Source organism: Oncorhynchus clarkii, chromosome 9 (assembly GCF_045791955.1).
Source record: "Oncorhynchus clarkii lewisi isolate Uvic-CL-2024 chromosome 9, UVic_Ocla_1.0, whole genome shotgun sequence".
In the NCBI taxonomy this organism is placed as follows: domain Eukaryota; kingdom Metazoa; phylum Chordata; class Actinopteri; order Salmoniformes; family Salmonidae; genus Oncorhynchus; species Oncorhynchus clarkii.
In genome coordinates, this window is record NC_092155.1 from 9,655,386 (window position 1) to 9,675,530 (window position 20,145).

The 20,145-nt window shown below is 45.0% G+C and overlaps 2 protein-coding genes across 2 annotated transcripts in view; one reads left to right on the top strand and one right to left on the bottom strand.

Moving 5' to 3' along the window:
* Window positions 1-256: 256 nt before the first annotated feature.
* Window positions 257-12,001, top strand: LOC139415868 (chaperonin containing TCP1, subunit 7 (eta)). Its single transcript, XM_071163996.1, has 13 exons — window positions 257-332; window positions 4,371-4,524; window positions 4,663-4,769; window positions 5,078-5,256; window positions 5,444-5,505; window positions 5,774-5,883; window positions 6,335-6,499; window positions 6,914-6,991; window positions 7,252-7,362; window positions 7,603-7,700; window positions 8,554-8,686; window positions 9,211-9,417; window positions 11,040-12,001. Exons 1-13 carry the CDS (start codon window positions 327-329, stop codon window positions 11,265-11,267), a joined length of 1,638 nt encoding a protein of 545 aa, XP_071020097.1. The 5' UTR covers window positions 257-326; the 3' UTR covers window positions 11,268-12,001.
* A 271-nt stretch (window positions 12,002-12,272) lies between these two features.
* Window positions 12,273-20,145, bottom strand: part of LOC139415869 (heat shock protein 12B) — a 70,440-nt gene continuing 62,567 nt past the window's right edge. Inside the window, exons 12-17 of the mRNA XM_071163997.1 lie at window positions 19,049-19,137; window positions 18,745-18,914; window positions 18,414-18,517; window positions 18,085-18,275; window positions 16,512-16,705; window positions 12,273-16,177 (exon numbers count right to left, since the gene is read on the bottom strand). Coding sequence (XP_071020098.1) covers window positions 15,919-16,177; window positions 16,512-16,705; window positions 18,085-18,275; window positions 18,414-18,517; window positions 18,745-18,914; window positions 19,049-19,137 — 1,007 coding nt within the window. The 3' untranslated portion in view covers window positions 12,273-15,918. The remainder of the gene's footprint in view (window positions 16,178-16,511; window positions 16,706-18,084; window positions 18,276-18,413; window positions 18,518-18,744; window positions 18,915-19,048; window positions 19,138-20,145) is intronic.

Sequence of the window (20,145 nt, forward strand, 5' to 3'; positions counted from 1 at the left end):
GAACTGCATTGAAAGACATTACATTTTTAACAGTCGACTCATGAACTACCTGCAACGGCTTGGGACTGATGTGACAGCGTGTACTCAACATGATAATGCCGATATCAAGAGAAATTGCAAATAATGTTATTGAATTGGGACTGGAAATATACAATTCGTCAACGTCAAAATAATATCAATTGAATCGTGTTCTAATTTTGAAGCGTGACAAGTACAAAGTTACCCCTGCTAAAAATAGATAAATCTTAAACAGGAAGAGAAGCTCATAGTCGAACTGCATTGTGGGATAGAACACCGGTGCCGTTTCTCTCTAAAGAATTGTAAAGATGATGGTGAGTAGCCGTTCATGCTTCGCTCATTCAGACAAAATCCACCCGCATCCGTCACATTATCCCTGTATATGTGTTACCAAATTACATGTATTGTAAAATGTATGCTCTTTCTATCCAGATTGACGCATTATCTTTCAAATAAAATACGTTATAAAGTCCACCGTTATCACGATGCTAACAAGTAGCGTCACCTCGCATCCAATGGGCATACCGGTTACCAGTTAGCTCCTTAGCTAGTGACGGTCCTGTACGGTTAGTTCATACAATTTTTGGGGTGAGGGTTAGCTATGTACATTAGTAATATGCTGACATAGGGGTTTATAGTTAAGTGTAAACCCATGTATATTTTTTCGTAGTAGTCATCGCGTCTGGTTTGTTAGGTAAAATAGCTACGCACGGGCTTTGTCAACTTGTGCTAACGTTGCTAGGTGTGGTTATCGGTCACGGTTTGAAGGATCCCGTTTTTTTTTGTTAAATTTAACGCCAGGTTTGAATTCTCGTAATAGGGTAGAATTTACGCAGCGGGTTAGGATAAACGGGTTAATTGAAATGCAAAATAAATAACCTCACTAACCACAGTAGTAGCTAGTGAGGAGTGGCTGGCGGTCTTGACGGCGTTGTGGCGCATCAGATGGTCAGAACAGTCGAGAACTTTCCTGCTATGCTAAGCTAGTTAGCGGGTTATATTTCCCACGTGGGCCCATTTAAGCATGTTTTGATGGTCTGTTATTGACAAATATACGAAGGCTAGCCCCTTAGACCCTGAATACGCTATTTTACGTTGAACCGATGTAAAGCCCGTCACGTTATGGAGCAAAAGTGGGGAGAAGGGAGCGCCCTTGCTTGGCCTTAATCAAAGGAAACAATCTGCGCCTCTCGGTCATTTTGACAATGCAGCATGCTTCATCGTCCAGAAACGGACTTTTTACATAATACATATTAGAATGTATAACAAGTTTATTCGGGAGGCAGCTGGCTAAAGCGTTAAAATAAACCCTACTCATTACTACACATGCTTAATTACGGCACTTTTGTGGGCAAGGCCCGGTTCCAAATGTAATGTAATTAACTTTGAGACGGTGCAGAACACGGGGGCCCGGGCGAGATTAATCAATCCCCCTCTTAGCTACTCACTATTCAATGGGAGGTGTTTGGTAGCAAGAAACGCAGCTAACGTTAGCCATAGATAGTTTTAGTTAGATAGCGAGGAACCACCGTACCCGTTGGCTAAACAGATTAGCTACATGTTGATCTGTGCTCAGTCATTGCAGCTCAGTTTGGAAGTAGTAACTTTACAGTAGTTTTATATCGTGCAGCCTATTTGATTCTTACCGTGGGCATTTTATTACGCACTGGCGATATTGAATGGCTAGGGCTGGGCCTTTTTTTTCACCGGTATTTCCAGCCTTCCGCTGGCTTTGCTGCAGGAAGAAAATCCTAGGAAATTTTAATTGACACAAGCGTCTCCAATCATTCAATATCTGGATGCACTTGATTGTTTGCTGGGGGGGAAAGCAAATCTTAATTTAACAAAGGGTTATTATATGGCAGGGAATACTATTTGTAGATTAGTGATTCTACACCTTGCTTTGCTCAAGCGTATTCTCTCCGACTGATTCTCCCTGATCATCTGGAGGTTATTTATACACATTGGTTAATTAGGACAGTTTAAAAGGGGAGAGACTATAAATCCAGGCAGAAAATATAAAACGTTTCAGAATCGCAATATAACTTGGAGAAAAAAGAGCATGCCAATAGCCTGCTGGGATACTCTTTCTACAAGATATGTTTAGCAAAACCGGCATTCGATCATTAGCTCATAAACGTAAAGACGGGCAGCCATCTGAAATAAATGTAAACGCTGTTTCAGGATGCTTCTACCTTAGAAGGTTGTGGACGATCATCCTTACATCAGAAACAGTATTTCACGAGGTTTGTTGTCTGTTTGGTGTTTCTGATGATCTTAGCTTGCCACCTCTAATGAGCTGTGGCGCTTCTCAAAGTAATTTTTTCTTAACCTCAAATAGCGAGTAAACAAAGTGTGTTTTTACATCCCTTGGGAATTACAATAGTTCCTCAGTGTAGGCCTATCTGAGTTATTTCTTTCTATAACCCCCAACCCTTGTTGTGAAAGGGAAACAGGTCATGCACTGGTCCAGTGGAAACGTAATAAAATACCTGATTTTTACTTCTTATCCAAATAAAGCTGTCTGTCCGGGGGCTCACTGACACAGAGACTGAGGCCCCAGAGTAGTTGATACATGTTTGCAAGTGCTGGACTTGGTGGTTAATGTTTGCAAGTGCTAGGGCTGGACTTAAGTTGTTAATGTTTCAAGTTTGGCTAGGCATGGCCTGTTTGCAACAATGTAATTTATAGGATATTTATTTTTGAGGGTGTTTTCTACCTGCAATGGTTTTTATTTGTTGGCTTTATGTAGGCTATTTTTTTTTTTACATGGTTGACAATAGAAGTAACTTTTAGATTTGTCAGTTTCATTTAGATAAAATTTAACCACGTGACAGTGATTCTGAGAAGACATTATTTAAATTAAACTGTTTTACAAAGGAGCATATGAAATATCATACCTAGCGCACAGGTTACTGTAAACTGGCACTCAACATGAAACAGGCTGCAGACTGCTGTTGTCGCCTATTATCGGGCAACTTCAGGAGCATCTGTGAAGGCCAGCATTTGTCTTATATATTTAATCCAACACTGCGCTTAAAGCCAAATGTGTGGACTCGAGTCATGACTTGGGTTTGAGTCAGGAATTTTGATGACTTTTGAGCCTCTACTTGATAGAAAATAAAAATGACTTGACATGGAACTTCAAGACTCCGGACTTGAGACTGCTGTCTTGAAATTATCTGGCCAAAAAACTTTGCTAGATTGGCTAGTGAAATACACACTTGGGGGGGGGGGGGGGGGGCGCTAGCCTACCATACCTACATCATTATCCATATAAAGTTCAGTTTAGCAATCTGCTACAATAGGCTACTTGGTGAGTTCATTGATCATATTTCAGATGGGCCTGGTTTGGGTGTGTTTACAGGGCTCGACGTTAACACTTTTCTGCTTTCCCGGGGCAAGTAAAATCAAATCATTATCAACAAAAATTTAAGCTACGCCGATCAGAATTGTGTCAGTGTCCTGATGCGATGTGTTACGCACTGGCCTCCCGATCTCTGTAGCGCTCATTGGAGTATAATTATTGCTCGTGCCTGTCAATGCAGGCCTACAGTCTTTCAATCATGCAGTCGCAAGATGGGTTTGAGGTCAAAGTGAGCCTAGCTGTGTGCTAGTAGGAGTTGAAATGCTTCAAACGGCCGTAGCTTTCTTAGCTTTTCTAAGGGGGGGGGGGGGGGGGGGTGTCAGACTTGGCGCACACAGCCACAAAGTCCTAAATAAATTCTCGTCTTGAATCTGCTAATGCCCTTGCGTTAGTAATGGTCGTTTGGAGAGGCATGCTCTGGCTAACGGTGCTTCTCTTTCTTCTTCACATGGGCTTTAGACATTAAGTGGTCATCAAATGTGTTTTTATGGGTCCGATCAATAGCATGTTGACAGAATGTGCAAAACAGCTTGTCGCCTGACTCAGTTCTTTGGGTATCGCTCTGCTCTGAATTTAGGGGTTAGTGTCGACTTAGCTGTAAAGATTTGACTGGAATTTCTTGTTATTCAAGTGGCACTTTGCCTCATACACGACTTGGCCCTCTTGACGACCTCTTCGACATGTTTCTCAAAGTAACAGCCAAGTTGTGAGATGACGTAAGAGTCCGGCTTTTCCCACCCCCCCCCCCCCCCCCCCCCTCCATTTTTAAAAATAAATTTCAGCCAAAATATAGAAAATTATGCAACACTCTTCGTTTACAGTTGATTCTATTTTTATTACCAAATTCTGTGATTTCGTCCGTGTTTTCCTTCCCACTCTTAGCCAGGGCCCAATTTGTCTGCATAGTGACCGTCATGTCTCAGCCATCTTGCTGAAGGATGTCTTGTTCATCTCTCAATTCTTTCTTTCCCTCCTCTCCCTGTAGCCCACACCGGTTATCCTGCTTAAGGAGGGGACAGATACGTCTCAGGGCGTCCCTCAGCTGATCAGCAACATCAATGCCTGCCAGGTCATCGCTGAGGCCGTCCGCACCACACTTGGGCCTCGCGGCATGGACAAACTCATGGTGGATGGCAGAGGTGAGAGGGATGGAGATGTCAGAGTGGGGGGAACATGGTGTGTCATTTTGTGGGGGAGGGAAGCCTGGCCTGCAGTAGTTGGACACTTGTTTTGCAGTGATACTGAAGCTGTGTGTGTGGGGGGGATGTCTCCCTCAGGTAAAGCCACCATCTCCAACGACGGGGCGACCATCCTGAAGCTGCTGGATGTGGTTCACCCTGCTGCCAAGACCCTGGTGGACATTGCACGCTCCCAGGATGCCGAGGTCTGTGTGTCTCTTGAGTCCATCTGTGAAAGCGTTAGTACTGACTCCTCTAGCCCCCCCTCCCACTGACTCCTAGCCCCCCCTCCCACTGACTCCTCTAGCCCCCCCCTCCCACTGACTCCTCTAGCCCCCCCCCTCCCACTGACTCCTCTAGCCCCCCCCCTCCCACTGACTCCTCTAGCCCACCCCCCCACCTGACTCCTCCCCACCTGGCTCCTCTAGCCCCCCCACCCCACCTGGCTCCTCTCGTTCTAGTGTTAGTCTGTTCCCTCTCCATTTGTATTCATTGTTTTCTATTCTCTGTCCAGGTGGGCGACGGTACCACGTCTGTAACCCTGTTGGCAGCAGAGTTCCTGAAGCAGTTGAAGCCGTACGTGGAGGAGGGTCTCCACCCCCAGACCATCATCAGAGCCTTCCGCAGCGCTACGCACCTGGCCGTCAAGAAGATTCGAGAGATCTCTGTCACCGTCAAGAAGGATGACAAGAAGTGAGTTGTGTGTGTGTGTGTGATCTTTCAAAGGGGATGGAATGAAGAGGAAGATGTTTCCGTTGGACTTCAGATTGAACCGTGGTCTTCCTCTGGAGAACAGAGGGAGCTCTTGGTGCCACCACGGCCATGAACTCCAAGCTGATCACTGTCTACACCCCCTCTTCTATCTCCCTCCCTCCTCTAGAGAACAGAGGGAACTCTTGGTGAAGTGTGCCGCCACAGCCATGAACTCCAAGCTGATCGCAGGTCAGTTATTATTTTTATTTTATTGAACAACAGAATCATAAGTTGATGGAAAACTCCCCCCTTTTTTTGTTTTTACTTGTTATCTTGGTTGAACCATTCTGGATTTCCTGCTTATTCCTTCCTGATTCTGGGAATTTTCCAACCCGGGAATTTTTGTTGTTGTAAAGTTGCCAAAATGATGCAACCCTAACGACTGGTAGTCTCTCAGAGAGTACGGGTGTTACTGTTGTAGTCTACAGCTTGTATTAATGTTGTAATTCAACCCCAGGTCAGAAGGAGTTCTTCAGTGAGATGGTGGTGGAGGCTGTCATGATGCTCGATGAGCTGCTGCCTCTCAAGATGATCGGGATCAAGAAGGTGCAGGGAGGAGCCCTGGAGGTAAAAGACTAGCGCCTTAGGGCTGGGTGTGAGAGAGGGAAGATGGTGAGTGTCGTTTTAGTGAGATGAGACTACAATATACTAAAGCGGCTCTACTCCATCTTGGGGTGTCGGGCTGGGACCTCCTCTCATTATACGTCCTAAAGCAGGGTAAACTACTCTTTGTTCCAACTAAACACCACACCTGACCAATTGATTAGTTCAGTGATTGCCTACATTCAACACACCTGGTCTTCCAGGTTTTAAAAAAAATCGTCTACTCCTGTCCCGGGGGTAAACGCGGTACAACCCAGCGTCCTGTCCCGGGGGTAAACGCGGTACAACCCAGCGTCCTGTCTGGTACACTACCATGTGGTCTGGATCCTTTCAAAGTGTTTAATTTATTCCACCACCTATTGCAGTCTGTCTCCCTCTACAAGAGACTAATTTTACTCCCTTCCTCCCTCTACAGGAGTCTCACCTGGTAGCTGGCGTGGCCTTCAAGAAGACGTTCTCCTACGCCGGGTTTGAGATGCAGCCTAAACGTTACGACCAGCCCAAGATCGCTCTGCTCAATGTCGAGCTGGAACTGAAGGCTGAGAAGGACAATGCAGAGGTCCGCGTCAAGTCTGTCGAGGTTAGTAATCGATCAGTCAATTAATCAATTTTAACAATCAATAAAGGAGCATTATTATATTATCACTAGTGACTTAAATTTTTTATTTTATTATATTCATATTTAAACTAAGACAATTTCCAGACGTTTCGATCTGCTTAAATATATTGTGTGTGTGTGTGTGTGTATATATGAGAGACGTGATTCGTACCCACGTCTCCAGTGATGCATGTGATCTGTGGTCTTGGGCTAAGCACTACCGCCAGACTCTAAAGATGGCGTACCCATTCAATCACACTGTCCCTGTATGCATCTGAAATATAAAGAGTATTATTCACTAAGCCATAGGAAATACACTACCCAACACCAATGCTTTTTAAATGAATGAGGGAGAGTGAAGTCTATGCACCTTTTTCCCTCGGGTCTCCTCCCCAGGACTACCAGGCCATCGTAGATGCAGAGTGGAACATCCTGTATGACAAGCTGGAGAAGATCTACAAGTCAGGAGCCAAGGTACATAGCTAGACAACCTTTTCCCTGGTTTACATGTCCTCTGGTTGAAAAGGTTGCCGTGACTACGACAGGCTAGCTTGTGCTGGCAGCGGAGACTAAGTTCAGACGATGTTAACTTTCATGCTAGCAGACTTTTTTTGGGGGGGGGGGGATTAATTATTCAACTTATCAAAAAAACACAACTTATCTTTGTTTTCAAAGCATGACGAAATCAAAAGTTGTCTGAAATGTGACATGTTGCTCTTTTTTTTTTTTTTTAGGTGGTCCTGTCCAAGCTGCCCATTGGAGACGTGGCCACACAGTACTTTGCTGACCGGGATCTGTTTTGTGCTGGACGTGTTCAGGAGGAGGACCTCAAGAGGACAATGATGGTAGGGGACCGCAGTCAGATATATGGATATTAAAACTGGGTGGTGTTCATTAGTTGAGTCTTCCAAAGCCATGGAAAATGTTTTGTTTCTCAATTGAGAAGTTCATTTGTCTGAATTTAGAGCAACGGTCGGAGTGTAATTCTTATCAATGGTATCTTCCATTGGTTTGTGCTTTTTCAAACTGTTTTGTTCCTAATGTGTTGTGTGGCTGTATTTCTTACGGTGTAATGTGTCCTCCAGGCCTGCGGGGGCTCCATCCAGACCAGTGTTGGCTCCATGACAGATGATGTCCTGGGGCGCTGTGAAGTCTTTGAGGAGGTGCAGGTTGGAGGAGAGAGGTGAGAGCTCCTAGGAGGAACTTCAGTGTGTTTATTTGCCGACTGCCTCGGGAACATTTGTAGAGCGGCTAAGTGCGCTGTTGGATAAAACTTCTTTTGCACATTTTTTATTTTTTACGGGAGATATCCGCTAAACACAGAATAAAAATGTTTGTCTCTGTGACTGCAAGTACACAGTTGACTGCAAGTACACAGTTGACTGCAAGTACACAGTTGACTGCAAGTACACAGTTGACTGCAAGTACACAGTTGACTGCAAGTACACAGTTGACTGCAAGTACACAGTTGACTGCAAGTACACAGTTGACTGCAAGTACACAGTTTCCAAACAAGCGAAGAGTATAAAATGACGCTTCAAATTAAAACCAAAAGGACTGTCTTAAGAGACCTACAGTGGACAACACAGACCTGAGATCAAACCGGGTCTGTAGTGATGCCTCAAGGCACTGTGGTGCAGTGCCTGAGACTGCTGCGCCTCAGGAGGCCCGTTTGATGTTTGAATGGAGAAAACAGTGCTGCCTTTCTCCTAGGTCTATCGACACGTGCTCTAACGACGCACTTGGCAAACCGTTCTTTCTGCGCCGCGTTTTGGGAAATGCGTGTTACATCTTCGGCCGTTTTGTAACAATGCGTGTTAGGAGAGAGGATGCTGGCCAGTGTTAAAACACTTGTTAGCCTAAAGTTCCATCGATATCAGGAAACCGGGCCCTGCCTAGTAGAACATTTCACTGGCCTGGCAGTGTCATTTTAAAAATATTGTATAGCAAATATTGGGAGAATCTCACCCAGCCTAGTTTTAAAATTGTGATTTTTCTAGTCTGTGTTTTTTTAAATGCGTGCCCCGTTCCTCCAGGTATAACTTCTTCAAGGGTTGTCCTCGCTCCCATACGTGTACCATCATCCTGAGGGGCGGAGCCGAGCAGTTCATGGAGGAGACGGAACGCTCTCTACACGACGCCATCATGATCGTACGCAGAGCCATCAAGGTAGGTGGACCCGCAGGCCACTGGACCTAAACCATAGTTGGATAGAGGGCACATCCTAAAGCTAAAAATGGTCTTTGTGGCAAGTGCTCCCTCTACCAAACTCTGACTTAAACCAATGCCATCCTTCTACAGTGAGCTGATATTTAATCAGTGCTTGTGCTGGGTACCTAAACTTACTCAAGGCATCTGTGTAGTTAAATGCTTCCTCCTATCCAGCATGCTTCACTGTTCCCTAACAGTCATTGAAGTCAGTAGCCTAGTAGTTAGAGCGTTGGGCCAGTAACGAATCCCCGAGCTGACAAGGTAAAAATCCCATTCTGCCCCTGAACAAGGCATAACCCACTTTTCCTAGGCCGTCATTGTAAATAAGAACGACAGTCTAAATTGTCTCCTTTCCTCCGTCTTGTCGTCTCCTCTCCTCCATCCTAGGGGATGCTGGTGCAGTAGAGATGGAACTCTCAAAGTACCTGCGTGATTATTCTAGAACCATTCACTAACCTCTCCCTCCATCCTCTCCTCTCCAGAATGACTCCATCGTGGCTGGCGGAGGTGCGATCGAGATGGAACTCTCAAAGTACCTGCGTGATTATTCCAGAACCATTCCTGGCAAGCAGCAGCTGCTGATTGGAGCATACGCTAAAGCTCTAGAGATTATCCCCAGACAGCTGTGTGACAACGCAGGCTTCGATGCCACCAACATACTTAACAAGCTGCGCGCCAAGCACGCACAGGTACACACACACACACACACCATGCCTACACAGGTGGGTAGGTGGGCACGATCACTTTAGTCTAGATGTTGACGGTCGTTGGTCACCTTTTCATTGTGTTGCATTATGGGTAAAGGTGAAAGGAAGTTAAAAACAACATTGGGGGGTTACACCGTAACGTTAAAACATGAGCCTGTCACAATAATTAGAAAACTTGAGGATTTTTCTTGAAACCTATTACTTGATCATTACCGCATGAAGAATGAGCCAATAGACTTCAACTTGTTGAATACGCTCAAATGAGGTGAGGTTGAACGATAACTCTTGGCCGACCCAGAGATGAGTGACCGACAGGAGTGGAGAAATATGAAATAATATTTCTTTCAACATCTTGAGAGAATGTGATTGGTCACTTAGGGTCCTGTTGTGTAGCCTAAACATGCGATTTATTTTTCTATTAAAGGTGACAGTTTCATTTACAAAAATATGCATCTAAGACCAACTGAAATGCTATCAGAAAACATGTTGGATCGTTTTCACAGCTTTCCATGTCTTTTTTAAAACTGTTCAAACTATCATTTGGATGTCTCCCCCGGTCTTTGCTCTCTGAGCCAAGCCGAAATGAATGAACTTGACTGTCAACTAGATAGAATGTTGATGATGCACTGATCGTTCTATCGATATGACCTGATCAGTGCATCATCAACATTCTATCGATATGACCTGATCAGTGCATCATCAACATTCTATCGATATGACCTGATCAGTGCATCATCAACATTCTATCGATATGACCTGATCAGTGCATCATCAACATTCTATCGATATGACCATATTCTGGTGAGCAAAGCCTTATTTTTTTGTATTCTAGACAAGCGTCAAGTAATGACAGAAGATAATTTGACTTAACAAATAGTCAAATGTCACAAATTATAAGCAGAAAAATATCTAAAAATGAGGCTTTAAAATGAACATGGCGTCTTGTCGTTTCGTCATCCCTGCGTACCCTGCAGGGATCCCACAAAAGACTTTTGTATGTGGGATAACATGTTTGATAACATGACTGCTTGTGCCTCATTAGAATAAACTTTTAAAATGTATTAGCCTAATGACAAATCTTTACGACTAGGCCCACAGATCCTTTTGAATTTATAGGGGTTCTATATGGAATTCTATGATTTTTCTTGTGTGTAGACACAGGAGGTCCCCGTACTGGGACGAAATTCATGTTCAACTCTGATTAAGGGGATAAAAACCGTCCGACCTGCTACATGTTGACTGCGTGAACTTTACAAAAATCGTGTGTTCAAAAGTGATATTTGGGACCTGTCAGTAACCAATGAATTGTAGCCACATTATTTCCAGTTTGAGTGTGATATACGAATATAGAAACGTTTATTTTAACATTTATAAAAAAAACTTTTTTTTTAACAATAGCAACTATGTTGATGCTGCTGTGTTGATCTGAGCCTTGCTGTTGAAAAACCACTAGGCATCAGATTTTCTGCTGTCGCAGATGCACCTGCACCCACTTTTCACCGATTTTTCATCTATAGTCTGCTTCATTAGGCTTACTGCTCAAACCCTATGAGAGATCCACACACACACTAACCCCCCCCTTCTCTCTCCCCCTCTCCTCTTAGGGTGGTATGTGGTACGGTGTAGACGTGAACAATGAGGATATAGCTGATAACTACTTGGCGTGTGTGTGGGAACCCTCCATCGTGCGCATCAACGCGCTGACTGCCGCCAGCGAGGCCGCCTGCCTCATCCTCTCAGTGGACGAGACCATCAAGAATCCGCGCAGTAGCGTAGACGGGCCACCAGGGGGCGGGAGAGGCCGGGGACGTGGCAGGCCCCATGCTCACTAAGGGGGGGGACCCTGACCTCTAACCTACAGAGCCATAGACCGACATTCTGGCAAACTAGGTGAAATAGGAAAGAATCATCCACTTTGTTACTAAATGTTCCCATGACAACAGCAGTCTAGATGACATTCTGTTCATTTTAATTGGAATGTGACAGTCTTTGGAATGTTTGGAACCAACATGGCGGTTCTATTAGAGAGGCTCTAAATTCTAATGGAGTTTACTGAGCGATGTATGTCTATGGCTCTGGTCTAGTCTCACTTCAGTCGCCTCCAACACTTCTTACAGGAGGGGTGCAACAGCAACGGTAGTAGTGGTACTCTGGGCTCTGGCTAGGATGGTGGTAGAATTTGGTCCAATTTCCCTTTTCTCTCCTTGTAAGTGATGGCATCTATGTTGTCCAGTCATCTTAATGCATTAGTCGGCCAAACCAATTCCCCTGTCATGACTAACATCAGCCTGTGTCTTACAAACTACTAACCACAACTCTTATTCCCTTTGTCTCACATGGCTTCACATTGAGATGGTTGGATACTTGAGCCGCCTCACCACAATACCATATTCATGTGTTTAGACCCCCCCCCCCAGCCATTGTCTAGGACAGAGTCAAGGGTGCCGTCTTTTGTAGTGCTTGTAACTGTCACACGCACTGAGTTAGTCGATGATGTTGACAATGTTTTTGTTGCTTTGTTGCTATTTATTATTGGACCATTAAAATCAATAATTCTACAGCTCAACTACTGTCTCCTGTGTGTTGCAGGAAGAGGGGTGTGTGTGTTTGAATATTTGCTGAAAATACCTTGGATTTGATGATCTAGAAGACTTCACTAGTCGAAATCCTGGCGCATTGTGTTTACCTGCCCTTGAATGGCGGTTGGTGGTTGCCATAACAATACGTATTCAACCCCTTTTTTGTTTTGGCAAGCCTCAAAAAATATAAACGCATGTAAAGTGTTGGTTTCATGAGGTGAAATAAAAGATCCCAGATATGTTCCATACGCACAAAAAGCTTATTTATCAATTTATTTACATGCCTGTTAGTGAACATTTCTCCTTGGCCAAGATGATAATCCACCTGACAGGTGTGGCATATCAAGAAGCTGATTTTTAAACCGCATGATCATTACACAGGTGCACCTTCTGCTTGGACAATAAAATGCCACTCTCTAAAATGTGTAGGTTCGTCACACAACACAATGCCACAGATGTGGCACGGTTTGAGGCGGCATGCTGACTGCAGGATTGTCCACTTGTGCTTTTGCCAGAGAATTGAATGTTAATTTCTCTACCATAAGCCAATGTCATTTTTGAGAATTTGACAGTATGTCCAACTGGCCTCATGACCAGCCCAGGACTTCCACATCCGGCTTCTTCACCTGCAAGATCGTCAAGACACCAGCCATCCGGACAGCTGATGAAACTGGGTTTGATGGAAACTGGGTTTGATGGAAACTGAAGAATTTCTACTTAAACTCAAAACGTATGAGGGACGCTCATCTGTGCTTGTCGTCCTCACCAGGGTCGTAACCGACTTCAGTGGTTAAAGACTCACCTTCGATGGCCACTGCCACTGGCACTCTGGAGAAGTGTGCTCTTCGCGGATGAATGCCGGTTTCAACTACCGGGCAGACGTGTGTGGGTGAGCAGATTTGCCGATGTCAACATGAACAGAGTGTCCCATGGTGGGGTTAAGCTACAGACAAACATATTTGCACTTTATCGATAGCAATTTGAATGCACAGAGATACCGGGATGAGATCCTGAAGCACATCCTCCGCCGCCATCAACTCATGTTTCAGCATGGTAATGCACGGCCCCATGTTGCAAGGATCTGTACACAATTCCTGGAAGCTGAGAATGTCCCAGTTCTTCCATGGCCTGCATCCTCACCAGACATGTCGCCCATTGAGCACGTGTGGGATGCTCTGGATCAACAGGTACGACAGCGTGTTCCAGTTCCCGCCGACATCTAGCAACTTCTCACAGCCATTGAAAAGGAGTGGGACAACAATCAACAGCCTAATCAACTCTATGCGAAGGAGATGTGTCATGCTGCGTGAGGCAAATGGTGGTCACAACAGATAGTGACTGGTTTTCTGAGCCTCTCCCCAACCTTTTAAGGTAGCTGTGACCAGCAGATGCATATCTATATTCCTAGTCATGTGAAATCCATAGATTAGGGCCTAATGAATTGATTTCCAATTGACAGTTCCTTATATACTGTAACTGTAAAAAATGAAATCGTTGCAAGTTTCATTTATAATTTTGTTCAGGAGCATAACAATTGCTTAAATTGCATGGACTGAGTCTGTGCAATAATGAATATCTCTGTACCCACACATACAGTCGTGGCCAAAAGTTGAGAAGGCAAAGATGTATAGCTGCCAGTAAGATTGCACCTAAATCAACCATTTTATCGGATCGACAAGAACTTCAAGGAGAGCGGTTCAATTGTTGTGAAGAAAGCTTCAGGGCGCCCAATAAAGTCCAGCAAGCGCCAGGACCTTCTCCTAAAGTTGATTCAGCTGCGGGATCGGGGAACCACCAGTACAGAGCTTGCTCAGGAATGGCAGCAGGCAGGTGTGAGTGCATCTGCACGCACAGTGAGGCAAATACATTTGGACGAAGGCCTGGTGTCAAGAAGGGCAGCAAAGAAGCCACTTCTCTCCAGGAAAAACATCAGGGACAGACTGATATTCTGCAAAAGGTACAGGGATTGGACTGGTGAGGACTGGGGTAAAGTCATTTTCTCTGAATCCCCTTCCGATTGTTTGGGGCATCTGGAAAAAAGCTTGTCCGGAGAAGACAAGGTGAGCGCTACCATCAGTCCTGTGTCATGCCAACAGTAAAGCATCCTGAGACCATTCATGTGTGGGGTTGCTTCTCAGCCAAAGGAGTAGGCGTGGCTGCATCATGTTATGGGAAAAACTGGTTCAGTCTGCTTCCCAACACACACTGGGAGACAAATTCACCTTTCAGCCAAATTCACCTTTCAGCAGGACAACAACCTGAAACACAAGGCCAAATATACACAGGAGTTGAATGATCCTGAGTGGCCTAGTCACAGTTTTGACTTAAATTGTCTTGAAAATGAATGGCATGACTTGAAAATGGCTGTCTAACAATGAATAACAACCAACTTGACGGAGCTTGAAGATTTATAAAAATAATAATGTGCAAATGTTGTACAATCCAGGTGTGCAAATCTCTTAGACTTACCAAGAAAGACTCCGAAGGTGATTCTAACGTATTGACTCAGGGGGTTGAATACTTATCTAATCAAGATTTGTTATATTTTTAAAAAATATATACAAATATAATTTTTTCCCACTGACATTATAGAGTATTTTGTGTAGATCATTGACAAAAGAAAGTTCCAAATCAATTTTAATCTCACTTTGTAACAACAACAAAATGTGGACTAAGTCAATGGGTGTGAATACTTCCTGTACTATGTCCTATTTGTATATGCCTCGAGCTTTCGTTCAGCTACCTTACGCCATCAGAACCCCAAATATGAGCTTCTTTTACTCAATGTTTGTTAACAATGTAAATGCAAACAGTGTATAGCCTCAACATGGTTAACTATTACATTTGATATCATGGATGGTCCGTCCTTATATACATAGCTCTGTCTATGGTTTTGAGTCCTTACATTTTCCCAAGCCCAACCCTTAGCTTTTGACCAAAATGGGTGAAATAAGGATTCTAGCAAAATAGGATTCTAGCAAAATAAGGATTCTAGCTAAATAGTTCTAGCAAAATAGGATTCTAGCAAAATAAGGATTCTAGCTTTAACAGACAGTTAATATGGTTATTTTCGATGAACAAGCTATAAACAGGTTATTTCTTAAGATAGTTCTTTATACATAAAATGATAATATTTCATAAGGGTATAAAATACAGGACCCATCAGGATATCGGCATGTACTGTACACAACTTAAATGCTGTTGTGATCATACCTTATTTGGTGTTTTTCCAGGAAGCCTACATTTCCTTCAAGCAAACTGTATATAAAAGGTCTAAATTACTAGTGTATACAATCAATGGTTCAGATATATTCAAAGCATATTCATGTCAGTCCTCGTCACAACCAGTCCACAGTTCAGTTAATTTCTCCATACAGAAAAAGTAAAAGGCGTGTTCAGTTGGTCATTCAATCCAGTGGCCACAAGGTGGCACTACAACAAAGACATTAGTATTATTATTTTATTATCAGTTGACTTGAAGACGGAGACACTGGAACTAGATACAGGCAAGAGTCTATGGCAATGTTCGAGAGCAAGGATTTGATCCGTGATGCATAGTGGGTAAATGCTGACTGACTTATCTACAAGTAATCATGAGTAGTTATTTATGATTCAAGGTGATTGGTCAGGATTCTGCAGTGGTCTCCAACAAGCCCAATATATTCAGGCAGCAGTCACTCCCAGAGGGACCTGATCCTAGATCAGATTGAAATGTTTTGTTTTCGATGTGAGAAAGGAATTGTGATGTTGAGCAGTTCGAAGGTCATGTCGTCACTTAAAATGTCACATCATGCCATAACTCAATGTTAAAACATTTAATTGATCCTGGATCTTTGACGTTATTCCTCGTGGGTCCATTTCCTACTTACTCCTTCTTTACCCTTTGACATTGTGGTCAGTCTCCTCAATTTGAAAGGAAGTCGATGGCGGCTCGGACCGTCTGATTGGTCGCCATGTCCACCGCCGTCACTTTGATCTCTGTGTCTCCGAACTGCATTGTGGCTCGGATCTCTCTCCTTTCCGCCCCGGCAACCGTCCCCGGCAACGCCTCCGGTAGATCCAGAGTGATCGCGCCACACTTCCTCACTCCAGGGTCACTGATGTAAACAACGTCGTCGCTGACGCTGCAGTAGATATTGATGATGATCTTCCTCTGGCCGGATCTGGAGAAAAAGGGAGAAGGTTTGGTGATTCTCTCTAAGTTTGTGTGTGTGTGTGTGTGGAGGTGCAGAGTCTTGGGTCCCTTAAGCCTTTCCCAGCCATGCTGTGTGTGTCTGTTTGTGTGCATGTTTATGTGTGTAGGTACTGTGTGTGTGTGTGTGTGGGGAGGTGCAGAGTCTTGGGTCCCTTAAGCCCTTCCCAGCCATGCTGTGTGTGTCTGTTCGTGTGCATGTTTATGTGTGTACGTACTGTGTGTGTGTCTGACCCGACCTTGCTGTGTTTGTGTAACCCGACTTTGCTGTGTGTAAGTGTGTGTGTGTGTGTGTGTGACCCGACCTAGCCGGTGTGTAGCTCCGCCTCACGACCTCGCCTAAAGCCACTGATTGGTCAACGGAGACGAATCTGTCGAGGATGTCGGTGCACCAATCACGGCCTTCCTTGACCAGTAGTTTGTCCCGGGGGTGTCGACCCTCCACGAAGCGATTTAGAACCCCAACGCCGTAGGTCAGAGGGCAACGACGCACACGCACCTGAAGGAGAGTAAAAGGTAGAGGGAAAATGTTTATAACAGGGTGCCACTGTGTGTGTGTGTGTCTCCTGGGGAGAGGAGAGAGAGCGGCGATTGGTTTGAATAGTTGGTGACGTCATAGCACCTGGAGGGAGGAACAGGGGAAATGTTTAGAACTGGAGGTGAATCTCAATCGTATTTCCTTGATTCCTCACATCCTCTGTCCTCACCTCCTTCTCAACCCATTGGAGAAGTTCAGAGAGGAGGAACCTTTTGAGAAGGATACGAGGAGAGAGGAATCAAGGCAATAAGGAAATACAATTGAGATGCACCCATGGTAGTAGTATGTATACGTACCACAGTGGGGTTAGAGTGGAGGTGTTTAACCAGAAGTCCCCAAAAATTTGACCAACTAGGGGGTTAAGGGTTAAGGTTAGAATTAGTGTTAGAATAAGGTTTAAGGTTAGGAGCTAGGGTTAGTTTAATGGTTAGGAGCTAGGGTTAGTTTAATGGTTAGGAGCTAGGATTGCGTTTATGGTTAGGAGCTAGGGTTAGTTTAATGGTTAGGTTTAGGGTTAGGAGCTAAGGTTTAGGGTTAGGAGCTAGGGTTAGTTTTAGGAGCTAGGGTTAGGAGCTAGGGTTAGGTTTAGGGTTAGGAGCTAGGGTTAGGTTTAGGGTTAGGAGCTAGGGTTAGGAGCTAGGGTTAGTTTAATGGTTAGGAGCTAGGGTTAGTTTAATGGTTAGGAGCTAGGGTTAGTTTAATGGTTAGGTTTAGGGTTAGGAGCTAAGGTTTAGGGTTAGGGTTAGGAGCTAAGGTTTAGGGTTAGGAGCTAGGGTTAGTTTTAGGAGCTAGGGTTAGGTTTAGGGTTAGGAGCTAGGGCTAGGTTTAGGGTTAGGAGCTAGGGTTAGGTTTAGGGTTAGGAGCTAGGGTTAGGTTTAGGGTTAGGAGCTAGGGTTAGGTTTAGGGTTAGGAGCTAGGTTTAGGGTTAGGTTTAGGGTTAGGAGCTAGGGTTAGGTTTAGAGTTAGGTTTTTGGATTAAGGTTAGGGGTTAGGGAATATAGAATTTTGAATGGGGCTGAATTTTGTCCCCCCACAAGGTCAGTTATACAAGACTGTGTGTGTGTGTGTGTGCGTACCACGGTGTGACTGTGTGTACCACGGTGTGGCTGTGCGTACCACGGTGTGGCTGTGCGTACCACGGTGTGACTGTGTACCACGGTGTGACTGTGTACCACGGTGTGACTGTGTACCACGGTGTGGCTGTGTGTACCACGGTGTGGCTGTGTGTACCACGGTGTGGCTGTGCGTACCACGGTGTGTGTGTGTGCGTACCACGATGTGTGTGTGCGTACCACGGTGTGTGTGTACCATAGTGTTTGTCTGTGTGTATATGCTCTCACCACGGTGGGGTCCAGTCCGAACAACACAGCCCCTTTCAGTATGGTCAGACCCACATCCTGAGGGATGATGATGCGACATGTTTGACCCAAAGCATTCTGGGCCGCCCGCTGCAGCATGGGCGACTCAGCGAAACCCCCAACCAGGAACAGGAAGCGAACACCCTGCACTTCCTGTCTCTGCATCAACTCCTCTGGAGGGAGAGAGGAATGAGAGGGGAGGTGAGACCAACATGTCAATGTTGAGGTTTATATAAAACGTGCCCCTTTATGCTACATTGTCAGACCAAATAATGTTAGAGAGAGAGAGTGTGTGTGTGTGTGTGTGTCACCAATGTGTTTGATGATGTTGTTAATGGTGGGTTGGAACAGTTCGTTCATGGCTTCAGGAGTGAGACGTAGCATTCCCTGAGACGACCACTTCACTATGTTCATGCTAGAGAGAGAGAGAGACATTGTAAATAAGAATTCGTTCTTAATTGACTCGCCCGGATAAATAGAGAGAGAGACATGGGTTACCACGTTTCTATGTTCTTACTAATGTAGCGAGAGGGTGTAACACACTATTTTTTTATTTTGTTCATCCTCACACAGGGAGAGAGGTCAAATACACACACACAAACACACACACACACACACAACCTTTCTCTCCCCACAACATACTTGCTCTTGCGCAGGGCAGTCTCCACACTCTGTCCTCTGTATCTTTTGTAGAAGTCGATAAAGGAGAAGGGCAGAGAGATATTCAGGGCGTTGGATCGCCCCGGCGTGGCCGTGCGTTTACGAGCCTCGAACGCGATGGTCAGGTCGACCCATGCAGCGGGACGCTTCGCCTAAAAAAATAATACATATATTTATCAGACGCTATTATCCAAAGCAATTTACAATCGTGGGTTTGATTCCCCAGCCGGAATCAAACCCACGACCGTGGCGTTACAAGCGTCATGCTCTATGCTCTAGCAATTACCTTGAAGCTCTCGATAAAGTCCTCTCCGAAGATCTGACAAAGCATGGCTTCAAAGGCTAGGTCGACGCCGACCGCCCCGTATGGACCTCCTAAAATAAGCATATGAATAAAAACATTGTATGAGTCTCGTAAAAAAGTATTCACCCGTGAGTACTCACCCCTGACTATACACCCCTGAATATACACCCTTGAATATACACCCCTGACTATACACCCCTGAATATACACCCCTGACTTTACACCCCTGACTACTCAACTAAGGAATGTACACCCCTGACCATACACCCCTGAGTATTCAACCCTGACTATACACCCCTGACTATACACCCCTGAATATTCACACCTGACTATTCAACTAAGGAAGATACACCCCTGACTATAGAACCCTGACTATTCACCCCTGACTATTCACCCCTGACTATTCACCCCTGACTATTCACCCCTGACTATTCACCCCTGACTATTCACCCCTGACTATTCACCCCTGACTATACACCCCTGACTATACACCCCTGACTATACAACCCTGACTATTCACCCCTGACTATTCACCCCTGACTATTCACCCCTGACTATTCACCCCTGACTATTCACCCCTGACTATTCACCCCTGACTATTCACCCCTGACTATTCACCCCTGACTATTCACCCCTGACTATACACCCCTGACTATACACCCCTGACTATACACCCCTGACTATACACCCCTGACTATACACCCCTGACTATTCACCCCTGACTATTCACCCCTGACCGCTGCCATGTTGGCGTAGGTAGGTGAAGAGGTGTGTGTAGGAAGGTGAAGAGGTGTGTGTAGGTAGGTGAAGAGGTGTGTGTAGGTAGGTGAAGAGGTGGGCGCAGGTAATTGAAGAAGTGGGCGTAGGTAGAAGAGAAGAGGTGGTGTCTAAGCTACAATTAATCTGTTACCTGAGGCCTTGTAGAGTTCCTTTAGTGTCCCCTGCAGCTGCTCTCTGATCAGTTAGGTACTGTATAAGGTAAGGTATCTAAGGGGGTGAGGTATCTAAGGGGGTGAGGTATCTAAGGGGGTGAGGTATCTAAGGGGGTGAGGTATCTAAGGGGGTGAGGTATCTAAAGT